Here is a 24,265-nt window from a genome sequence, read left to right on the forward strand (position 1 = left end):
GGGATATTAATATCATGTTCTTGGACAGTTAGTGCCAAATATCTGAAAGAAACTGCGGGATGTTCTACACCCCCACAGGATCTGAATTAATCCTGTTCAGCCTCTTCCTCCTCTATAGGAAGGAGGAGAGACACAGACATTTCCACCAGCCCACTGCAAAAATGTCTTACCATTTTCATAGCAACAGGTGTACTTGGCTCTATTTATTATTTAGAAATCAGGAGAAATGATTCTAGGATACAATTTATCATCATAGTCATCGTCATTATTTTGTGGAATGTCTTGGGAAATTTCTAGCTGGAAATAACATAATACAGACCAAAGCCTTTGAGAAGGCTCTTTCTGGCACAAAACCATGAAGTGACTTGTTTGAAGTTGCTGAGGGCATATCCTTTGCCAACATGAAAGTGTCACATGATCTCCACGCTTCCCCCTTTCCTTATTACTTCACAGAGAGGAAGTTGTGCAAAATAAATACTTGATGACAGCTTGGAAAGCAGAAGGAGGGGTACCTCATCACTGCCCATCACGTGACCCTTCCCTCAATTTTTTTTGTTTTTTGGGTGTTTTTGGCCAGAAGAATCCAGAATTGGAATCAATATTCTTGCTCTAAGCTCAAGACCTCTTCTGCATTCTGTCTTTTCCAGCTCTTACGTCTCTGCTCTGTTATGGCCTTCAGAGTAGCGTGTTTATTTGGGTCCAGGGAGCCTACTTCTCCTCTGTGGACAATCATCACTGACATACTGCATCAGGAGAGAGAAACTAAAATGGGAAAAGTACGAAGGGAAGGGCTGTGAAACACTGACTTCCTTTCACGTTGTGATTTACCTGCACATTCTGGGTTGTCTTCATTAAAGTTGATTGCGAAGTCGTGAGATACCTGGACACCAATTAAAATTTACAAAAGGAAGAAAGGAGAATGACAACATTAATCCAGTAAGGAGGCACTGGGGCTTAGAGTTTGCCAACAGATGCTCATTACATTCATTATGTGTCAAGCAGCAGGAACCATTTTAAGCCTTTACACAATCACTCTGAGATGGAGGGTGGATTCTAAGCTCCCTGTGGAGTTGAGGTGACAGGGAGATTTTCTAGAATCAGATAAATGCTGGCAGGAGGGGGAGAATAAGGCATACGAAAAAAAAAATCCAAGAAAATATTTCATAAAAATGTAACTCCAAATAGCTTCTGGATAGAAGTGTCCACAGCCCAGAGGCTTAGATTTGGTTGAGTTCTATTTGGAGCCAGTGATTAAAAAATGATAACTCAATAACCTAAGCTGTCTGCTTGACATGGCCATGGTTACAAAGGCTCCAGCAAAGCTGTTGACATTTAAGACTCATTCTAACATAATATACAGAGCTGCCAGGCAGGAGGATTTTCACATACATACAGGTAAAAATAGACTCTTGCTTTTGGAAAAGTAATAAAGAAATAATTCCAACACAAATTCCTCTACCTGGCAGGACATATGTACGAGGTCAAATAATATGTGGTTTACTTTTTTCTTTCTAAAATCTGATAAAATAAGAGGGGTGTCCTGGCATCTATACATTTTTATTGGGTCACTTGGAATTTTACTGAGACTTCTATTTCAAAGGCTATTTCCCACAGGACTGACTCTCTGGGGCCTAGAAAATAGGTCATTGTGTTAAAAGACCCCTCTTTTCTCAGCGGGGGTCAGAGCTGATGCTGTTGGTGCCTCGCTCACACTCCCTTGCCCTTGACTTTTCCAGGCAACTCAGCCGACTGCCAATCATCCCGCCTGCTTTATTTACCTTAAGTTTTTCTTGGGCTTCCAGAGCCTGCTTTGCCTGCCCAAGTGACAGGCTAAAAATGGTGGGGAATTAATGTCCCCTGGGAGTAATGTCCCCGGGGAGTAGCTCTTCATCATGGGCTGATGGGAGGTGGTGTGTCAATATCCCAGGTCTCTTACCCCTTGGGGTCTGTGTGCACTCTGCATTGTCTCCCGGGATTCAGCTCTGGCTGTCCATGCTGGTAATGGCTTGTTAGTAAACCCTATGTTGATTTCTCCCCATTTCCCCACTCTCTACTGAGGTTTCCTCCACCTCTCAAATAAACTACTTGCCTCCCTACTTAAATCCCTGTCGCAAGGTCCCAGGAGAGCACAAACTAAGGCGGAGGTACTTGTGGCTCAGTTTCAATGCAAACTGAGATTTTATCCTCAAGAAGTAAGTCATGGTAACTTTGTAAACACTCTGGGGGGCACCTGAGCTGCTGAGACCATCAGGGCCTGTCTGGGGCAGAGGGGAGATGAGGCATGGAAAAGGGTATCTGAATGGCTTTGGGGGAGCAGAGTGAGAATACGTAAGGGGTGCCTGTTAGGGCAGCAGGAATAAGTTAGCTGCCAGTCAGAGTGGAGCCAGGGGATCAGGACTTTAGCAAACAGCACGAAGAAGAAGTTGCTTCAGGAGGGCGACCAGGCAGATGTCAGGGATGAGGACAGAAAGGCCTGGAGCCAGGTATGCTGCACACCTTTGTCCTCAGCCCAGCTGGGTCAAGCTGAGACCGGAAGGCTGTCTGGGGTGATGTGAGGAGGACACTCAAACATCTCAGGGCAGCTGGACTGGTGGTTGTCCAGGTGCATTCCAGGCTCGAGGCTCAGCACCTCTGTGAGGAAGGTGGGCACCCACCTGCCCACATTCAGGAACTGATACCCCGTCTGAAGGGGACTGCATCTCCTGAGCTCTGGCTAATACTTTTATGTGTAATCTTTGAATTTTAGTGTTATCAGGCCTTTCAGTTTTTCCAGAGAAGCCAGAAATCTGACATTTTATATGAAATTGTCTAATTCTTAAAAAAAACTGTGTGTCAAATAGAATATGGCCTAATGTCTACAGGCCACCAGTCAACAACTCTTGTTCTATATTCTTCCCCCACCATGTACTGATTTCTGACAAATGCTTCTAGAATTCTGTAGCATGGTCAGCAGGAAGGCCAGTGTGGGCTACAAAGCAAACAAGGAGGAGGACAGGTCAGGGAGACAGGCTACTCCGTCATCTCTCACTCCAGCAGGAAAAGGGAGGTGAACTCCCTCTTTCACTGAAGGCCCTTGGTCTGACGGCTCTGGGGTGGAAGCAAAAGTTGGCATCTGCCTCCTGCTGTTCAGCTCAGACAAGGTCAGTAAAAGAGAAATTGATGACTGGGCGGTATTGCTTGCACTTAGCTGGGACCTCAGAGGCTTCCTGAGGCCGCAGTAGGAGCCTTGTTCCTCTCCAAGGTTCTCCCACCTGGGAGGCTGAGTCCCCTGTGGAGAGTATCCCACAGGGCCATCTGGTATACCACAGGAGAATGCCTCAGTTCCACTGCAGCACAAATCTCTCCACGTACAGTCTCTGCCTTCTTTGTGAGAAATTGGCATCGAGACCAAATAGGATTCCAGTGTCTTTACACGAGCCTTTCAACTCCAGAGTCTCTGAGCCCGAGCAGCGCTTTCTTCAGGATTTTTCTGTGTCTCCCACAAAAGACTGGTGCTTAGGGACTTGGGATGAGGGAGTCTGTAGACCTCACTGTCATGGACTTTCACTGTCAACATGGTCAATAGGGTCTTTCTCCAGGGGAGATCTGAATACATGGGTTCTGAGCCACTGGAGATCAACTTCCGAGTGTTTTCACAGTCTCTGCCTATGTCTGTAAGAAGCTAAACAATGGAACACTTCATTTGGAAATGACTCTGAGAAGCCCAATCCAGAATACCAGGAGATTGGCTGTCATCAAAACAGAGGCTCCGAGGAGCTAATCTCACTGGTTCTGAAGACCACTTCTGCTTCTTTGGGCCCTTACATAATTATATCAAAGGTCGAAAGAGTGAGACTCCTGTGAGGGAAACCCAACTCATCCTTTGTTTATAGCAAAACACTCACTCACCGTGTACTCTGGGGGTATCCTGGCACCGAACCCAAAGGCTGGGAACATTTTGTCACTGAAATTAAAAAAAAGAAGTCGCTACATTTGTCCATTTAATGAGGAAGAAAAACACGAACTTGCATTACTTTGCGAGAATAGGTCACAATGCCAAATACTGACTACCCATGCTTCTTGATTACCTGTGGTAACAGGGGATAGCAATAGTGTGAGCAACTAAGATCAAGAAATAATCCCCAAAGTTCATCACTTTACTGCTTTCCTTTACTATAGGTGAGACGATGGGCAGGAGAAGAATAAACATTGGTTGGCACTACAATATGCCAGATATGATGCTAGGCCATGTACATACTTAGTTAATTTTCACACAATGTTTGAAGGTCCACCTACTTATTATTCTTGTTTTACTGATGAATAAACTGAGTCTCAGAAAGGCTAAGAAAATGACCTAAGGTGTTTAGCAGTGAGCACTGTGTGATTCCAAAGCCCATGCCTTTTCTATCATACCATCATGACTTACTGATTATGTACAGCATTAAATGCGATTTCCTCTTGCACTTCCCATAACTGGGCCTCCTGACCAGATCACAAATAAGACTCTTCTTAAGCAAAATTTGTGCTGTCAGGGGATTGTTGCAGTGGGGCTCTGGAGTATTGCTCTTGGAAGAAGGCATGCCCCCCTCAGGCTATCTACCTTTGACTTTCTCTCCCATTAAAAACACAACTGAGATTTGTTCTTGGAACATTTCGCAGTTCTTGCAGAGCCAGCCAAGGAGAAAAGGAAATTCAGATAAGGGCTCACTGTCCCAGAATGTCTCTGGATGCAAAAGGGGAGTCCCAAGCTGAGAAGTCAAAGGATCAAAGCCAGACCGTCACCCATCACTATCTAACTGATTTAGAGGTCATCAGTAGCCAATGATGGCTTTGATAGAACTTCACCAAAATATAGCCCATTTGACCAAATTTGGGACAGGGGTTGGGAGATACAGGGAAACCAGAATTCTCTGAAATCAACCTCTAAATTTGCCAGAAAATCACCAGTTCCTTCTTTCTCTATCTATTGTGTAGATATGGGCCTCGTGGGGCATTGCACCTATCAGGTATTAGAAAAGGTATTAATGATGATAAATAGAAAATCATAAAATCTTATAAAGGATTAACCACAGCTCTGAGAAAAAAATACTTCTGGTCCTTGGAAATATTGAAATACTTTGTCTCAGAAATTCCTTCTTAGCCAAGACAAGGGTGAGCAGATGTGGGGAGGAATCAGCAAGGGAGATTTTAGAGGTACTTTCTAGTTAAGTCTGGAAGAAAACTGTTCTGGGTGGAGGATGGGTCCTGCTTCTTCCAACTCGGATGGCTCAGAAGTCAAAACAGAGAAACCTAGAAGGCTCCACATTTTTTAATTTCTTTGATAAGTTTAGGAGGGGTGAGATTTAATAGTCCACCCGTTTCTAATCACAAAACCAGTGTTCCAGATGTAATGATATTCCTTTTAACCCTTCAAGCCACCCTTGTGGATTTAAGCTTGCTGAGCATGATGCACTGTTATATAACCGAGTTTCAAGAGTACGGAGGTAGGGAAAATGCCTCACCTACAAGGGGAATAATTAATGAATCAGGATGGTCTCAGTTCTCTGAAGTCACAAAGACTCTAATAAACATACTAAAGAAAAAAATTCAAGCCTAAGCACAATAGATTTAAGCATTCATTTTCCCTGATTAGAAATAGAACTAGGAAGAGAGGAGTCTTATTATGCAAGAGGCAAGGGAAGGCAAGCTGAGCACACAAGCAAGCATCAGCATGCCAACACATCAGGGAACTTAAGATAGGATTCAGCAGCACTGAGTAAAGGGATCATTTAGCAATTATTGAGGACTTGATTGGTAGAAACTTCCAACCTGGAAAATTCAGGGCAGATCACCACATTGCTGAAGGCAGTATTTCTTACTATTGGAATAAAATAGTATAAAATACTATCTAAGAGCCCAGGGTCTTCAGTGGCAGTGAGCTTGACGTCTTGAACTTCTTAGGGAAAGAACTTGATCAGATGACCTGCAGATGGAAGATGCATTTTTACCCTCCCTGGTAAGGAAAAGTGGGCTAAAGCAAGAGATTAATAAAAGAAAAGACAAATGACTGTGTCCATAAGGAAATGGAGATGAACTCAGAGCAAAATAGCATTTCAGAACAACTAGACATTTAATGAAGGCTGTTCTCTAAAGCAGTGGTCTTAAAGCTAGGGTACATGGACATGCAAAGCCCTTCGAGGGATATGAGAGCATGGCTTCTTTGTTTTTAAGGGAAATCAGTATTCAGTTCCTCTACCTCCCCATGTATTCTTTACTGAAATTCATCTTCTGGGAACATCTCTGATGGAAATACCTGCTCCTGATTCACACCTCCCCTCTCCCAATTAACCTCTGCTCACCCACTAGGAATCTCAGCCACCATGGTGAGTTGCTCCCGAGTGTAAAAGCTCCACAGCAGAAAATAAAGAGACACTTCCTGATGTGAACGACTCACTAGCAAACAAATCCTTTTGTAAGTCAGATAGTTTTGCTCATTTTTGCTTTACAAAAATTGTAGGAAGTGCTGATGTCAGGTGGTAGATCATTAAAAATACCTTTTGATGATAGATATGTAATTTTTTGATATAAAATTTAGAATTGAAAGAATTACATAATACTCGTAGGCAAACTCTTTCCATTACCACGGACTTATAAAAACAAGCTTTCTTAGTATTTACATTGATAAAAACAAAAAATTGGATTAGTATTGATGCTAGATTTTCCCATTCTGGTCATAGGTAGCAGTCATCCACAGATATGTAAGCTAATTGGGAAAATAACCTACTATCTGTTTCACTAAGATTTTTTCATTTCTATTTTTTATAGGCAATAATCAGGTGTTGAACTTTCACAAATATTTATGATCAATTACACACTAATAAGGATTATGATAAGAACAAAACCAGAAGATATTTTTAAATACTTTGAATCTTTTCATTACAGTAAATTTTAGAGATTGGAAACTTAAAAATTTATATTCATATTTTAGTTAAAGACATGTGTGATACAGTGATCAATAAAGGAATTTCAAACCAAATTTTTAAAGATACATTGGAATGAAGTTCTATGGGGGAAGGGAATGTAAATATGAGCTCATGAAAAAGAAGAAACAAAATTCTCAGCTCAAACTGATGAAATTGTTCGTGCATTTTTTAAATGGACGATGGTAGGTATCAAATAGCTATGGCATTTAGATTCTGCTGGATGCATTTGCAAGAGTTAGGTAAGAGTTTTATTTTTAAATGTCCATATTTACATTACACTAGAATTTTCATTCTTTGTCACTATTTAAACTCTTGATGGAAAATGTTAGATTTCAATGCAAAAGTGTGTGAGGGCTATATGTTTTAACACTCTTTTTACGAATATGTGAGCCAAAAAATTTTAAAGGTCATTAGTCCAAAATGACTTTTAAGTCTGACACTATAGTCCTTTTCCCTTTTGTGTAAGAGTATTAAAGAAAATAGCCTCTATCACTTATCAAGTATGTACAAAAGGCAAAACTTTTGTATCTAATCCTTACAACCACTCTGCAGGGGAAGTTAGATAAATCTTTCATTTGCAGTCAAGGAAACAAGGCCCAGTATAACATCAGGAGAATAAAGAGAGCCGAGCTGGGATCTGAACCCAGGCCCCCCTGTCACCAGGACCCTGTTGACTCTGCCCTTCATAGGAGGTTGGTCTGGTCTAATGATTCAGAATAATGTGCTAATAACAGCAAATAACAGAATTAGCAGAACTCACCACCCCCAGGAGGCCCTCCTCGACTGTCAATCTCTCTTCTCACAAAGGATAGAGTTAATCCTTCCTTCCTCATGCGTCCCCATCCTTACATAGGCCATGTAGGGCTGTGATTCATTTATGTGCCTTTCTCTCCCATGAGACTGTGACCGACTTGAGGGGAAACCATGCTTATTAATCTCTCTGTGCCTTTACAGCACTGCGTGAGGGGCCTGGCACCCAGTAGGACCTCAGCTGCTCCATCTCACCTATCTCTCCCAATTTAACTCTGGGTCTCAATCCTGGATGCCCATTGGAATTAAAAATCCTGATCCTCAGGATGTGCACCAGACTAATTAAATCAGGGTGTCTGGGGGTAGGGAGCAGGTACCAGCTTGTTTTAAGGCTTCCTGAGTGGTTCCAATGTGGAGCCAAGGTTGAGAACAATGGATTGGTGTTGGCAGAGTGGAAAAGGTAGCGCTGTGATGTGACCCTGCCTTCCGACTTCTAACCCAACCTTCTGCACTCAAACATGCCTGTGTCAGTTCTAACCTTGCCTCTGCACTGCTCTGAGCACACCTCAGAGGAGACGCCTGCCTCAGTGGTTTCCAGTACCCCTGCCTTATTCTGGGGTGGCCAAGCCTATTAAACGTCAGTCTGTATTTGTGAGCAATGTACCGTATTTATACTCTCTTGGTAGCAGCTAGACCAGTCTTTCTATGAGGGACATGGCACGTGGTCAGAGACTCACATCTCTGCTGAGCCCAAGGAATGGATACCATCTTGGTCTTGAGCAGCCTAAAGAGACCAGGTTGTTCGTAGGAGCTGGGGAAGGGCTACAACGAACCGGGAACAGATGAGTTCGTTTGTGAGCGAACGCTCTTGGGGAGCTGGAGGGGAGAGAGGGCAGGGGTCTCTCTCTCAGAGGTGCATAGAAAATGGGCTGGCAGGGCTGCCTTCCAGGCTCAGGACCTGAGTCTGGTCTCCCCTCAAGGCCACCCTGAGAACTCCGAGCTTCACGCGTCTCTCAAGCTGTTCAGCTTCACGGATCAGCTCATCATGACCTGTGAACAGTGACTGTACAAGGCAGGAAGAAAACCCTTGGCTGTCAGAGGCTGGGAGGAATTTCCAAGCCTCTTGGGGATTAAAAATCTCCGTGTCGCTGCAGGAGGGGGAACGGCGCCTTCTGTCAGTTTTTATTGAAGTGTTTCTTTTTGAGCAACAACCTCACTGACTTTGATGCAAGAATAAATTAATTCCAAAACCCCAACTTGAAATGTCCTGACTTCCTGTCTATTGTCTTTCCACCCACACAGAGGAGAAGCGGTGGAACCTTGTCAGTTTTCAAGAAGCCATTAGTGTGCCCATTTCAATGCTGAGGTGCCTTTTTTATATGAAAAATATAAAAGCTCCACTGAGCTGAAGAAACTGTTTTTCTTGGCCAGTTGGGGCTGACAACTTTGGTATTTTATTTTTAAATTTTTAAAAGAATCACTTGCGGTGATTCTTCATGTAACCCCAAAAGTGTCATCTCTTACTTTTAGAATGAATCTGTATTTTTGAGGGAATACAAAATCCTCCCCAGGCTTTGTCTGGCTCACGTTATAAAGGGATAACAGCTCTAAAAGATGTGCAGGTCCCTCTGACTGTTGTATCTGCATCTTTCATGCAAGGTAATCAGGAAACAGAAGTTCTGCAGCTTGGCCAGTAAATCTGCTGCAGAACCGCAGCAAGGGCTCTGGGTGTCAGCATCTTAATTTCTGGCCAGCTCACCAAATCTCCTCTTTGGAATTCATTATTACACTGCCTTGTGCCTTGCAGAGTCAACTTTATTACTAAGCAGCTATTGTGTTGTATTAAGTGCTTTTACCTACTTTACCTCTTTTATGAGAATTTCAACATTTAAAAGTTCTTAAGAATCCAGAAGATGTTCCCTCTCTTCCTTCTTCTCTCATATGGACACACTTGTGTGTGTATGTGTGTGTGTGTGTGAGAGAGTGTATGTGAGAGGGAGAGAGAGAGAAAGGAGAGAATTACTGTTTTGTTGTTTTGGGGATGCAATATGTCCATCTTTTCCCTCCTTGGTAGAAGTCTCCATATGACACGAGCCCCTCTAAGAACCTCCCCGAATTGGGGTCTAAAGAAATCAGAGCTGAGATTCAAGTTGTCTTCACAGACAATATTTCAAGGTTAAGTACAAGTATCATTTCAACAAGGTAATTAAAAATGTTATTATTGCCCTCTGTTCCAAATGTGGAAAAGAGGAAGTGTTAGCAGGGGCCTTGTGTTTAGAGCTGTCTGATTTCACTGTACCTGTTCATTCATCCCCAACTGGCCACACACCCATCTGAGTTATTGGTGATGAACAGTATGAATCCAGAGACTCGCCAGTGGGAAGTCCACTGCTGGAAGCTTTCCTATTACCTGTCCTTTTGGTTTCTCTGCACTTTCTGGTCACTAGGTTGTGTCACTCCCTGTGGTGCCTGAGTATCAGGTTATCATGGTTTATAACCAATTATGAGACTAGAAAGAACAGAAATCAGGCTATTCCATGAAATCTCCCTGAAACCGGAGGACAGAGTCACTTTCTTTATTTTTCTGGTTTAATAGGTCAATTAGTTGCTGCTCATTACTAACTAGTCCTATATTACAATCATACCAGGCTGTCAACTGAGATTTACCCATATTTATATTTACACTGGTTCTATTTCAAAGAGGCTTCTTGATCAAACATGTGAACAACTTCACCTCAATCTGGAAATACTGGAAGGCAGAATAAATTCAGTTCAATGTAATTTATGTAAATCACTTCTTACAGGGAATTCTCTTGGTGGGCAAGGTCAATATTCATTATCAAGTAAAAATAAATGTAATACTGATCTGATCTCAAAATCGTGTTTTCTATACAGACTTACAAACACATACACACACTGTCGTGGGCACACACACACCTTCTGTTAAAGTTACCAACAGCTTTTGAGGTCCATGAAACCCCACTATTACGAGCTTACACTGTGGAATGAGCTGGATCTGGGTTTAAATCCTGCCCCTGGGTGTGGAGCAGAGCACAGATCACTTCACCTCCCTGCACAGTTTTCCTCTTCTGTTAAACAACACCCATGACAGAATGTTTAATGTGAGGATCAGATAGAATAGTGTCTAATAAACCAGTGCTTCTCAAACTCCAAAGTGCACATGAATCATCTGGAAATCTTGTCACAATGCAGATGCTGATTCAAATTCTCAAGTGGGACTTGATGAAGTTCCTAGGTGACGTTATGCTGCCGGTCCATGCACCAAACTTTGAGTAGCAAGGCACATACTGAAACTACAAAAGGGAAACCAAAATCGCTATCCAGTGGTCCTGCCAGCCAAGTAAGAGAAGAAAGCTAAGAAAGGATTGTTTTGGTGGTCAGTGTAGGCTTGGCATGAACTCAGTTTCTCTAGGTGTGGAGAGGATAACACATTTGGGACAAAGCTTTATTCTGTCCTCTCATGAGCCTCAGCATAACTTCATTTCCATTCTTTGGCCCAGGGTCAGGCAAGGGTCACAGGAACCCACAGAGATGGGGAGTCTCATACCTGTCATAGTCTTGGCAAATCTCCCCCACAGCTACCAAGGCCTTCAGGTACTCATTGGGCTGGTAGGGGTGGATGTAGTGCAGGGAACAGCTGTTCCTGGGGTCCCCATTCGAAGCCGTGAAATCTATAGCTACCTGGAAGAGAAGATAGGCAAATGGGTGGATTTGATTTAAAATGAACATATTTCATAGGAATTGTGATTAGCCCTGAGAGAGACACAGCCGGGGTGTGTGTGTGTGGGGGGAAGCAGTATGTTACACACCTGCCAATAAGCAGAGTTAGAGAAGAAATTCATCAGCTTTAAAAACTAGTTATTCAAATAATGGAGAGGATGTGGAGAAAAGGGAACCCTCCTGCACTGTTGGTGGGAATGTAAATTGGTGCAGCCAGTATGGAAAACAGTATGGAGGTTCCTCAAAAAACTCAAAATTGAATTACCATATGACCTAGCAGTCCCACTCCTGGACATATATCCAGACAAACTCTATTCTAAAAAGATACATGCACCCCTATGTTCATAGAAGCACTATTCACCATAGCCAAGACGTGGAAACAACCTAAATGTCCATCCGCAGATGAATGGATAAAGAAGACGTGGTACATATATACAATGGAATACTATTCAGCCATAAAAACAAATGAAATAATGCCATTTGCAGCAACATGGATGCAACTAGAGATGATCATACTAAATGAAGTAAGTCAGAAAGAGAAAAACAAATACCATAGGATATCACTTACATGTGGAATCTAAAATATGACACAAATGAACTTATCTATGAAACAGACTCACAGACATAGAGAACAGACCTGTGGTTGCCAAGGGTGAAGGGGTGTTGGGGAGGGATGGAGTGGGAGTTTGGGTTTAGCGGATGTAAACTATTATATATAGGATAGATCAACAACAAGGTCCTACTGTATAGCACAGGGAACTATATTCAATATCTTGTGATAAATCATAATGGAAAAGAATATATAAAAATAATGTATATATATATATGTATAACTGAGTCACTTTGCTGTACAGCAGAAATTACACAACATTGTGAATCAACTATACTTCAGTAAAAAAAACTAGTTACTAATTTGGTTGAGGCCATTTCTATAGTCTTCAACCTCCCTCTCCCCTATGCCCTCTTTTCTCCTTGTCCAAAACAGAACTTGAGATTGACGTCCAGGTTAGAAAACCCAGCATCTGATCCACGACATCACCAGGCAGCAAGGGTAAGGGTGGAATATTGTAATTCACTAAGAAGAGTCCTTAGTGCTCTCCGGGGAGGACGATTCCATCTCTGAGACCTAGCTAAACTCCCTCAAAACTAAATTCTGTGTTAAAGATGTGGTCTGTATAACAAAGCCACTATTTTCATGAGTGACCAGTTGCAGAGAGAGATGCTGAAGTGGTTATAATAAAATTTCTGCCAGAAGCAGCTCTGTGTAAGGCTCATTCATGTAAAAACCCACCCACAACAGAGAAGACGCCTGAAGTCTACAGCATTGTCAGTGGCAAGTAGAGAAAAGAAACCTCTGTCTGGCCACCTAGTGGGCATTATCTTTGAACTTAAGTTTTTTCTGACCCCCTACATCATCATTATCTAAATAAAAGTTGACTCACAGGACAATTTTTTTAAAAATTATGGCTGTGTTGGGTCTTCGTTGCAGTGCGCAGGCTTCTCTCTAGTTGTGGCGTGTGGGCTCCAGAGCGCATGAGCTAGTAGTTGTGGTGTGCAGGCTTGGTTGCCCCGAGGGATGTGGGATCTTAGTTCCCCATCAGGGATGGAACCTGTATCCCCTGCATTGGAAGGTGGATTCTTAACCACTGGACAACCAGGGAAGTCCCACGCAGGACACTTCTTAACAACAACAACAACAAAATTCTTTAACCTGGGGGTGGTGCTAAAACGGGAAGGTGTATTTCTTCTGATTTCTAATATCATCACCAATTCAATGAAAGTTAACCTAGCAAACACCTCTCCAAAGAAATGCTTAATCTTGGAGGTGGAGAGTGGGGAGAGAGGGATTAAAATGAAAGGAGTTGTAGGGAAAGAAAGGAATGTTCATGGTGCACCCAGCTCAACAGAATCCATTCACTGGCTGACTGATGATAGAAAGGCTCTATTTTCTCTTATGATCTTGTGAATGACAAATGCTATTTGCATAACATTTGACAAAATTCCATTATAACAAACCACTGGAATATCTCATTGGATTTAAGGTGGGATGCTAGTTCTGGAAGGACAGAGGAAAGGGGCTACGTGCTCTGTGTCTGCTTCTGAAAGACCAGACTCAGTAACATTGATGGAAAAAAATGTCACCTCATCTTATATTGTAAGCCTGCAATCAGATCAAAGTAACTGGAAGAGAAAAAGCATTGACTAACAGTAATTCACTAACAACCTCTCTTTTGTTCCTTTGTAAAGTTATTCTTTCATCACTGAATTTTCCCCTTTTCTTCCTCACCCCTCCACAGGACTATGTTGAAAATAAATTTAAGCAGGATTCAAATTCTATTTTCAGAACCTCCAGATGTTTTCAATAAGGGAGTACAAACTGATAAAACGCTAATATAATACTAAGTGTTTCAAAAAAGGTCATATGAGTATTCCCCCAATGCTTAGATGCCCTTACTTTGGACAAAAAAGGGAAGAAGGGAGGGGTAACCTCTGTTGAAACCCTACTATGTGTCAGACACCTGCACTGGCAGCTTTACAGGCATTGTGTTATTTCATTCTCATAAAAACTCTGGGAGGTAGAGATTATTATTCCTTTTTATTGATGAATCTGATGCTCAAAGGTGATGAAGGTCACAAAGTCATAGGGGATGGAGCTGGGTTTAAACCCAAGTCTATATGGTTCCAAAGACTCTGCTCCTTCATCATATCATTATATACCCAAGAGAATGAGTAAGTCTGTGACTGGGATGTCCAGACATCTCGTAGGCATGTTTTATTCTTATGAAGGATGAGGAGATTTGGCCTGGAGGTAGGGATATTAACCAGGAGGCAACTACAGTAATTTAGGAGAGAAGAAATACCTTAAATGAACAACACTTTATGACCAAAGCAACTGCAAAAGGTAGGAAAACAGCAACTAAAGTGTGTGTATATGTGTGTTTGTGCGCGTGTGTGTGTATGAAGAACAGTGGGAGTTAATCTCTTCTGTACAGCAAAGTGACTCAGTTATACATATATATATTTTTTCGTATATTTTCCATTATGGTTTGTCACAGGATATTGAAAATATAGTTCTCTGTGTTATACAGTAGGACCTTGTTATTTATCCATTCTATATATAATAATAGTTTGCCTCTGCTAATCCCAGACTCCCATTCCTCCCCTGCCTTACCCCCCCACCTATGTCTGTGAGTGTTTTTGTTTTGCAGATATGTTGATTTGCATTGTATTTTAGATTCCACATATAAGTGATATCATACAGTATAATCAAGTATACTTCAATAAAATAAAAAAAACCAGAATGGATAAACAACAAAGTCCTACTGTAGAGCACAGGGAACTATATTCAATATCCTATGATAAACCATAATGGAAAAAAATGTGAAAAAGAAAATATGTATATGTATAACTGAATCACTTTGTTATGCAGCAAAAATTAATACAACATTGCAAATCAACTACACTTCTTAAAAACATTAAAAGAAAAAAAACATTTAAAAAGAAAAAAAAACTGAAACAGTGGGAGAATGGGTTACTGAGGACGACTGCGGGTGACCTAAAAGGACCAGTGAAATCCAGTATCTTCTGAGATAGATTTCATCCTGAAGGTGAAAGCCAAGCCACTGAAGAAAAGTGAGGAAGACAACATGAACTGTGGTGAAAAGCTAGTTGAGGCGGCAGGAGTGGTGTTGGGGAGCCTACATGCATTTTGTGAACGAGAAGGAGGTGTAAAGCATTCCAGGTCTCACCCATGGGGCCCCAACCAGACAGAGGTCCAGATACATGCAGACAATCCCTGGAAAACTTCTCCAAGGAGGACACTCGAGAGGTACCTGAGAGACAGTGTTTGGAGAAATCAAACATCTCAGGGACTCTTGGATGTACTAAGCTCCAACACACACCCACCATTCTCTGCCTTTTTGTTCTGATGAGACACACTTAAGAGATCATGGCACCTCACCTGTGTACATAGTGTTTAGAAGGTAAAAATAGTGCTGGGAAGGCTAGAAGTAAAGCCACCTCTTTCTCTTCCACTGAGGAAAGCACTTTAGAGCTGTAGAAAATTCTAGAGGATGCAAGGATGTTATTATGGAGACAAACTTGATTCTGTTCTGATTTATTAATATCATTGCAAGTATTGCAAATCACTGGCAGGTTTAATATTTTATTATTAATAATGAGTACCTGTGGCTCCCCTCACTTGTGTTTATGATTCCCCTCTTCATGGAGCATCCCAATCTACCAGTGTTTCTTAACACTGCAACTGGCAACCTGTACCATGTGTTGATTACCTGATTGTCAAGGGTATCCTGTGATGACAAAAAATATGCTGGTGTCTTGATGTAAAACCAGAGAATGAAATCAGATAATATAAAGAACAGAGGGAAAAACCTCCATAAAGAAAAATGGCAACTCAAGCAACATAATTGAACATCTTATCTTCCCAGGCATAGGCAAGATACTCCAAGCATGCAGGCACCAAGTGGCAGCATCTGAGCCCAGGTGTATCACCTGGATGAGTACCTGTGGTATGGGGAGAAGTGGATGTAAAATCTGGATGAGCTTAACAGATTTTGGCAACAATCTATACTAAAATTTAAAAAAAATCATAGGGCTGGGATTAGGGTAAAGTAAGAGAGGTGACTAGGGCATAAGCTCAGGAAGGCACTCATCTGAGCTGACCCTACACTTGCCTGATCTGAGAGTGATGCCTCCTTAAATTTTGCATCCTAGGTGCCTCTCTTTCTTCACTCTGGTCCCAGTGCTGGTATATCTTTTCATTTCTATCAACTCTTCATCCTCAGGCTTGGAATAATTCCCTTACGCTTAACAAACTAGGGTGGGGCAGAGATGGTGGTGAGAAGAGGATTGTGATTGAAGATATTAAGCATAGAAAACAAATAGGATTCGGTGACTGATTGTGAAGTTGGATGCCAGTTAGGGAAAGGGAGCGGCCGGATCTCCTTGGGGATGGAGGAGATTATGTAGTGGGACAACCTGAAGTTCAGGGTTAGAAGGCGGTATTGTGCTGCCTGTTCCTGGTGGTCCTGTAGGGACATACAAACATGCCCAATGGAAACTGCTTTTTTTCTGCAGGCAGGCCTCTAGGGTTTCCACTCTTCCCATGGGGATGGCCCCCATGTTTGTGACAACCCCAGAGGCTATTCCAGCTCAGAAGATGCTGATGTAACTTTGGGGAAGGGTGTGAACTTAAAAATTACCTGATGAAAAAGGAAATAAACCAATGACCTTTATCACCTACTACTTTCTGTAATTCCCACTGCTCATAAAAATATTTTATCATTTGACTAGACAGTAAATGGACAGTCTCAGGTACAAGGCAGCTAAAAGACTTTTTTTCTTTCCTGGCAACTGATGATTTCTGGTCTCCTTGATGAGGCTGGAGATAAAATCTCTGTCTTCAGGAGGTGGCCTTCTACCAAGAATTCTCTGCGCTCTTTAAGTTAGCATGAGTGCAAAGAGAACAGAGAGAAAGGTTAGGTTTATTTTAAAAAGCAACAGGGAGGCTGTGAAAGATGGGATTAAGTTGAGAAATAAAAGCAAGAAAATGACCGAAAAATGCCAGTTTGCGGAGGAGGCTCCCGGCTCCTGGCTTCCTTAATGTGGCGGGCTTGCAGAGCTGCCGTTTTCATCTTCTGCTATGAAGCATTCAGGAAAGCCTGCAGTTCCGATGTGCGCTCCCATCTTCCCAGCGGGCAGCCCAGGAACAGGCCTCCTTTGTTTCCCCTTCTGCCCAGGAGGTCTCGCTCTTCATTAAGCAGAGCCATGAGCAGTTTTGCAAAACTTTGTAAAGTAAGAAAGCAAAATGCTTGCTTCCTCCATGCTGCCAAGTCCCTAGTGTGGGGAACTGCTTCCAGAAAAGGCTGGATGCTAAAGATGAGTATCCTTCCTTGGACATTTTTAGCTTCTTACCTGAAACGAGCCCAGGCCTCATATCCTTTCCCTGCCAGTGAAAAAATGCGCCCTTTGAGAACCTCCCAGATGTTTTCTGGGGAAAGCTTCTGTGAACCCATCTCTGGTTAGCTGCCCAATCTCTCTGCAACCTTTGTGATATCACCTGCTATAGGGCAGCGTTTTTTGTTTGTTTTTTAGATTTGTATACAATTTGGACCTATAAAACAAGACATAGGTGGAGATACTCTTTAGTCTGGACTATTTCTTAAATAATAGGTTTAATTATTGTGCTTTTCTGTTTCCTCAAAACCCTATAGCAGGCAAAGAAATAAGAACCTAGGCCAGATGGGAAAAACCCCAGAGGTCGCTTGGTTCATTTCCTGGAAAGTGCAAAGCACTCTCCTCTTCATCCCAGGACTCATCCTCATTTCTCAGGGTTCTACACCAGAATCCGTCAGTGTTTAGTCTGGGATATAAAATCAGGATTTAAAACTTAAACTGAGACACAGCTTGGGCATAGGATGTCTCAAGTGTGTTAGGGTCAGAAAAGATGACATGAGAGGACCTTTAAGAGGTGCTCTTTTCTTAGGCTTCAAGGTTAATCTGGGAGAAGCCACATTCAGCTTATTATATTATATCATATTATATTATTAAAATGTAGACTATACAATCAGAGATAAAGGAAAGCAATACCCTCTTTAATTTTTTTTAAGTTATTTATTTATTTATTTATTTTTGGCTGTGTTTAGTCTTTGTTGCTGCGCGTGGGCTTTCTCTAGTTGCCGCGAGCAGGGGCTACTCTTCCTTGTGGTGCGCGGGCTTCTCATTGCGGTGGCCTCTCTTGCTGCAGAGCACGGGCTCCAGGCACGCGGGCTTCAGCAGTTGTGGCACCCAGGCTCAGCAGCTGTGACTTGCGGGCTCTAGAGTATAGACTCAGTAGTTGTGGCGCACGGGCCCAGTTGCTCCGCAGCATGTGGGATCTTCCCGGACCAGGGCTTGAACCCGTGTCCCCTGCATTGGCAGGCGGATTCCCAACTACTGCGCCACCAGGGAAGCCCAATACCCTCTTTAATTTTAAAAAAATTACAAATAATAAAAAGGGCCAACTGAATATAATAAGAAAAAAATGACCACTCAGGATTCTACTAGTCTGGTAAGTCATATTTTTTCTTTTTAGTTATATACAATATATATATCCAAAATATTTTTAAAATTTATATATAAAACATACAATATAATTATATATAAACATTTAACATAGTTGTAATCATAGGGTAGCTTTGCTTTATGTTCTTTTTTTCTTCACTTAACACTATGACATAAACATATTCTCATGTTATTACCAATCATTATAATTACCACTTAAAATGGCTTTATCATAGTCCACCTAAATGAGAAACTGCGATTTATATAGCTATTACCTTATTGTTGGACATTTGTGTTGCTTACAACCTGTTTCTGTGAAAATTCATTTTACAATGAACATTTTTTTGCATCTGGAACGGCAATAACTTTCAAAAGAAACATTGAATTCTTCTATCATTTTCTCTTCAAATATCTTATGGAGTCGGCCTCATCTATGCTGTCTGTAGTTGTGTATTTTGTATATGAAGTTCTGGTATCTGGTTTTCCTTTTAGCTGCTGTGCTATGTGCCAAACACATAGAACCCAATCTCTCTCCCTCGAGTCTCTGCTTCACCTCTGCTCAGGTCCTCCAAGCCCACAACACGACTGTTGCTCCGGAGTCCTTACGACTCAAAGATTCACACAAGGAACAAAGGTTGTCCTCGGGGGTGCCCTTGACATCCTGAAATGGTGTGCAGAATTGGGTGTGTGCACTTTCCAGTGAGAGGATATAGATCTTGTATCAGATTTCAAATGGTCCATGTGACAAAAAAAGAGGAAGAATCATCGACTGGGGCTTTTTTTAGCATCCTTTATGTCCTTCCCTCCCTGGGGCCTTCTCTGCTTATTTCATAGCCTAAAACTCCCCTCTTCTCATCCTCAGGTTGCCACTCTCCTTTCCACCTCTTGCCTTCCCTTCACTGTCTGCCTTCTTGAACGAGTAGTCACACCCACTGTGTTCACCTCCTCATCGTATGTTACACCCCACCCCCTGGGTCTCCTGTCTCATTCTGCTGAAGTTGCTCTTCTGAAGATGATTTGTGCCTACTCATCACATGGCCCAGTCACCATTTTTCATTCTTCACCTTCTATCTTCTCTTTAGCATATGAGATTATTGCCCCTGATCCTGTAACACTTCCTCCTGATCATCTGAGTAACTGCCTCCTCTGGGACCTCCCCCTCTGGCATCTCTTTACTGTTTGCCCCTCTCTCCCCTGCTGACAAATGCAGATCTTCCACAATATTCTGTCACCAGGCCCCCAGTCTTTCTGTATTTTTCTCTTTAGCCATCTCCTCCAGACGCATGTATGTGCAGTTTCCACCTCTCTCCTGAAACTGAGGTCCATACTTATAAATGCTGTCTCCACTGGGATACATGAAAGTACTTCCACCGCATCCATGAGGAAGTTCATCTTGTTGTCTGGCAGCTCCTCTTGATTTCCATATTTCTGTGAATGGGACTGCCATACTTTGTCTTCAGACACAAAAGATTTGAGTCATCCTGGACTCATCATTCTCCTGTGCCTTTTGTCTCCTCCTGTATCATAAGTCAAGGCTAGTAGACTCTCTTCCCACAGTGCCCCTTCCTACTGCTGCCCCTCTAGTTACCTCTTACTACCCATCACCAGGATGGCTACAGTGGGTTTTAATGTCTTCTTTCAGAGTCCCTTTCATGAAGACCTCCCAGATTTACTTCCCTAAAGCATGTGCCTGATTGCTCCTGAGTCCTGCCCAAGAGTCTTCTGAACATTCCCACATCCACCTAATTACCTCAAAATTCAAGGCCCTTCAAATTCTCAATCTAAACCATTTCCCCAACAATCCCTAAATATATCCTGCATATTCACATTAACCCAAGTAAGGTTTCAGTATTTATCATTAGAATATATGGATGCATAAATATTTAAGTTCACAGGGGTGCTTTTTAAAGCAAAAACATAGTATCACATTTATTTATCCAATTTCTTCTTTTCCCTAAACCTTATCTCTTCTTGAAGATTTAGGCTTTGATCCACCACCATTCAACAGAAGTATTCTGAGCAACTTATATCAGCCTACTACCTGAAGGGAAAGGTGCTCTGCTCTTGATATTCTTAAGGTGAAACCAGGAGCTCCAGGCATCACTGGAAGGTGCAAAAGCTTTCTTCTCACCACTGTTTGTAGTGTGTATTGGGCTGAGTCTTGACAGGAAGCAAATGGTCCACTCAAAAGGGATGATTGAGAAGAATTTAATAAAAGGACAATTCTAAAATGTTAAGGGAGGCTGAGTAGAAAGGGTCAAGAGGGGCAGTTAGTAGAACCGAGTAAGAGTAGTGTTTGCAGGGCAGGACACCTGAAGGGAACTGTGTCCTTCTGTAGAGGAATGTGGTCACTGCCAAACAGCAACCTGGGGGGTAGAGAGTGGGGAAGAAGTGCCCCAACTTCATTCTCCTCCTATTGTTTGACCTCTGGCTGCTGCCTACCATTGGTCAAATCCAACCAAAATCCATGAGCAGGAGAGCCCGGCTGATGCACCCGAAGGGGAAGGCCTCCTGGGCACAGGGGCAGGGCCGAGAAGCGTGAGGAGGGGAGGAAACATGCAGAACTGTATTCCACTGCTGGCTCCTGAAGGTCTGTCTCCAGGGAGACGGAGGCTCATCCTGGCTGAAGCTCCGGGCCTGCTTAGGAATCTCGGGCCATCCTCTGCGTCAGTGGGAGATTTCAACTCTGGAGAGCTCAGGGGTGGGGTGACTGCAACAGAACCTCGTTCCTCCCTCCCTCTGCTCTGCCTGTCTCTACGCCAGGAAGCCCTCTTCTCATTTCTCATCCCTCTGCCACATTCCCTTCATTTTTCTAGATGGCCTCAATAAAATGATTGGGTATATAATAAATACCAAATTTATTAAGACATGTTATTTGTTATTAATAGTTTGTATTACAGCTTGCCATTTACATTAGATTGCACTGCTTGAGTAATAAGAAATTAATAATGGGAAAGCTGACTTAATTTTAGAGGAAAATGACAATGAGGTGGCTGCTATGTTTTCTTTAATAGAAAGCTCAAAATAGAACACCTAGCAACCTTCTCCTGCGTCCTCCGCCTGGAGCCCTCCAGGAGGAAGGGCTTTGTTGGAGGCACTGCTTGATGGCCTGGTCTCCTCGGCATTTATCTGCACATGCTCCCCCTGTTCACATGCCTTGCTCCAGACTCACTCCAGATCTCCCGCAGGTCGATCCGTGGACCCTGGATGGCTGAGAAGCTGGGGCTGGGAAGGTGGTAGTGAGAACCACTGAGGTGGTCCCTTCCGGCTGGGAGCATCAGCAAAAGTGAGAAGGAGGGGAAAACAAAGCCAGGAGAGCAATCCTCCTGTCAGGTGGGCCACACGATCTCCCCTCCCCTCCCCTTCATGAGTCAGGGTGTAGAGCTGGAAACATTCTGGGGTCAAACTTCAGTTTTCCCTGGGGCCAATTCTTTGTAGCCCAACTCCAAGGGCAAAGCAAGCCCCTGAAGGTTGAATAAAGAGCTGTTCAAAAGCATGGGATCTATAGAATCTAAAACAGACCCAAATTGATAGAGCTTTCCCTTGAAGAATCTATAAATAGTTTTCTGCATCATTTCTTTGCCTAAGATCATGGGACACTATCTCCTCTGTGACACTGCTGACTCCTCCACCTCCATTTGCCCAGGACAGCTGGAGGCAGGGGTGTGTGCCCACAATGCACATGTTTGCTACCTTCTAAACATGCCTGTGTGTATATGGTGGGGGGGGGGGAGGAGGGGGGGGAGGAGGGGGGGAAGGGGGGGTGCTGTGTGGGTGTGTCTTTAGAGAAACTTAGACTTCAAAGAAATGACCAAAATCTATAATTAACTCCTGTAAGCATTCAGGGGCAAATGAACAATGGCCTGAGCTTAGGCAGGACATAGGTAGACCCCTCTGAGGTTATAGCAGAGGACAAGCCTCTATCTAGGGAGATACCTTATCTCAACCCCTCGGGGAACCCCCTTCTAGTCCTTTGGGCACCACTATCCCTAGTCTTAGGAATACATTGCTCCTGTCTACTTTCTTGGGCTCAAACCAATTTCCTTGCCTTCCTCACATGACTGAGCCTGTCTAGGGAGCTAAACAGGGCTGAGTTTCAAGAGTACACTTTTGTAAGATGAGGAACAAATGCTGCACAAATTGGATTCCTCTTGTTTACATCCACGTTGATTTCCCATAGGTTTTAGCAGATCTATTCCTTGTCATCTGGGTATTCTCTTTCTGCAGGTCATGTCTGCCTAAACTTAGTAGGATATTGAATATGAAGCCACTGAAAGCAAATTGTTCCAGGGCAGATGGACTCACAATCTTGGCCCACCCAGGCACTTAAAAAAGACCCAGTCCACCCCGACCCTCCAATCTGTATTAGGAGTGTGCAAATCCCATGGGCTCACATATTCCATGTAGGAGGTGATCCTCAATCCACTCACTCATTCTATTTTTCAACCTTGCAAGACTGGTTCCCCAATCTTTTGGAATTCTCTTTCTCATTGACTGATGAACCATTTGGATGGCTTACTCTTGGCACCGACCATTGGACATGACATGGATGCTCGTGGTCTGGCCACACGAACACAACCAAGACGTCTGCAGTTGTCCAGTGGGATGCGCAAGCGCGGCTCACTTCCTTCCCACCCTTTTCACGCAGTGATGGGACCTGGAAACCCACCCACTGCCTCCTGCCTCATGTAGTCATGGAAAGAACGGAAAGCATTAGGCTGGTTGCCCGAACCACTTGAGGTTGAATGGCAGGAATTTCCTGACATGACGCTGAAAACCATACTCACTGAGGAAAACAGCATTATGACCTCCTTGTAAAAACATGTTACTGTATGATATTTCAGCGGTGAGACGTGAGCAAAGCTGACCCAGGGTCTTAACAGACTTTTGCCTCCTCGTGCCCCACACCCAGCACCACTCCCCAATCTTACTCCTGAATAAGGACAAATATGGAAACAACTCACTGTAAACTGGATTTGGCAGCCACCCATGATGTAGTCCAAGAAAGAATGCATCTTGTGGATCTGCACAGGAGGAGGAGAGGAAACTGTATTAGGAACAGTATGATCTGTATACCTATAGATTAGAGGCCTACACTTTGGGGTTATGCTGATGTAGAGGAAAAAGCAGAGAAAGATCTGTGAGAAAAAGATGGGTCAGCTGATTTTGTTCCATGAAAGGAAAGAAAGAAAGCAATGCTGAATTTAGATGGGTCTGTGAGGGCTGCAGCCATCCATCCCCTGCTACCCTCTCTTCTGGTTTACACATGATTTTAATCAGCCTCTGCCTCTGGGGTGAGACTAATACTGTGTTTTCAAGGGTCACCACTGGTTTGAAATGAATGAAGTCTCACACTTGGCTTCAGTCTCGCTGCCCGTGTCTAAGTCCCAGTTCTGGTAACATTCCTAACACCACAGTAATCAAGATGGGCAGCTTCAAGATCACAATTACCTGAGAAGGTCTTTACTGCCAGCTGCCAGCTAGTGAGATTCCTCCCATGCCATGAGCAACAAGTATTAACATTTATTGAGAACTTACTGTACGCCAAGCACTTGACATACATTACCTCATTTAATTCTTAGAACAAGCCTGTGAAGGTGATGCTATTGTTATTATTGTGCCCATTTTATAGAAGAGGAAACTGAGGCTAAGATGATGGAGGTGGAACTCAAATGATGGCGGTCTTGACAGCACAGTTCATCCTTTCAACCTCTAGGCTGGAAGTCAGCAGGGTCCCTGCTTTTTTCCCAACCCCTGGCATCTGTGTTCTC

The 24,265-nt window shown here is 43.1% G+C and overlaps 1 protein-coding gene across 2 annotated transcripts in view; it reads right to left on the minus strand.

The window, feature by feature from the left end:
- CPNE4 (copine 4) overlaps positions 1-24,265 on the minus strand; it is a 565,144-nt gene that overhangs the window by 12,983 nt on the left and 527,896 nt on the right. The window contains exons 10-14 of one of the 2 annotated variants that reach the window (XM_073803688.1): positions 23,459-23,518; positions 15,182-15,265; positions 11,260-11,393; positions 3,889-3,943; positions 829-880 (exon numbers count right to left, since the gene is read on the minus strand). In XM_073803688.1, coding sequence (XP_073659789.1) covers positions 829-880; positions 3,889-3,943; positions 11,260-11,393; positions 15,182-15,265; positions 23,459-23,518 — 385 coding nt within the window. The remainder of the gene's footprint in view (positions 1-828; positions 881-3,888; positions 3,944-11,259; positions 11,394-15,181; positions 15,266-23,458; positions 23,519-24,265) is intronic. The other variant, XM_033855295.2, reaches the window with a different exon arrangement.

This window comes from Tursiops truncatus, chromosome 4 (genome assembly GCF_011762595.2).
Source record: "Tursiops truncatus isolate mTurTru1 chromosome 4, mTurTru1.mat.Y, whole genome shotgun sequence".
Lineage (NCBI taxonomy): Eukaryota > Metazoa > Chordata > Mammalia > Artiodactyla > Delphinidae > Tursiops > Tursiops truncatus.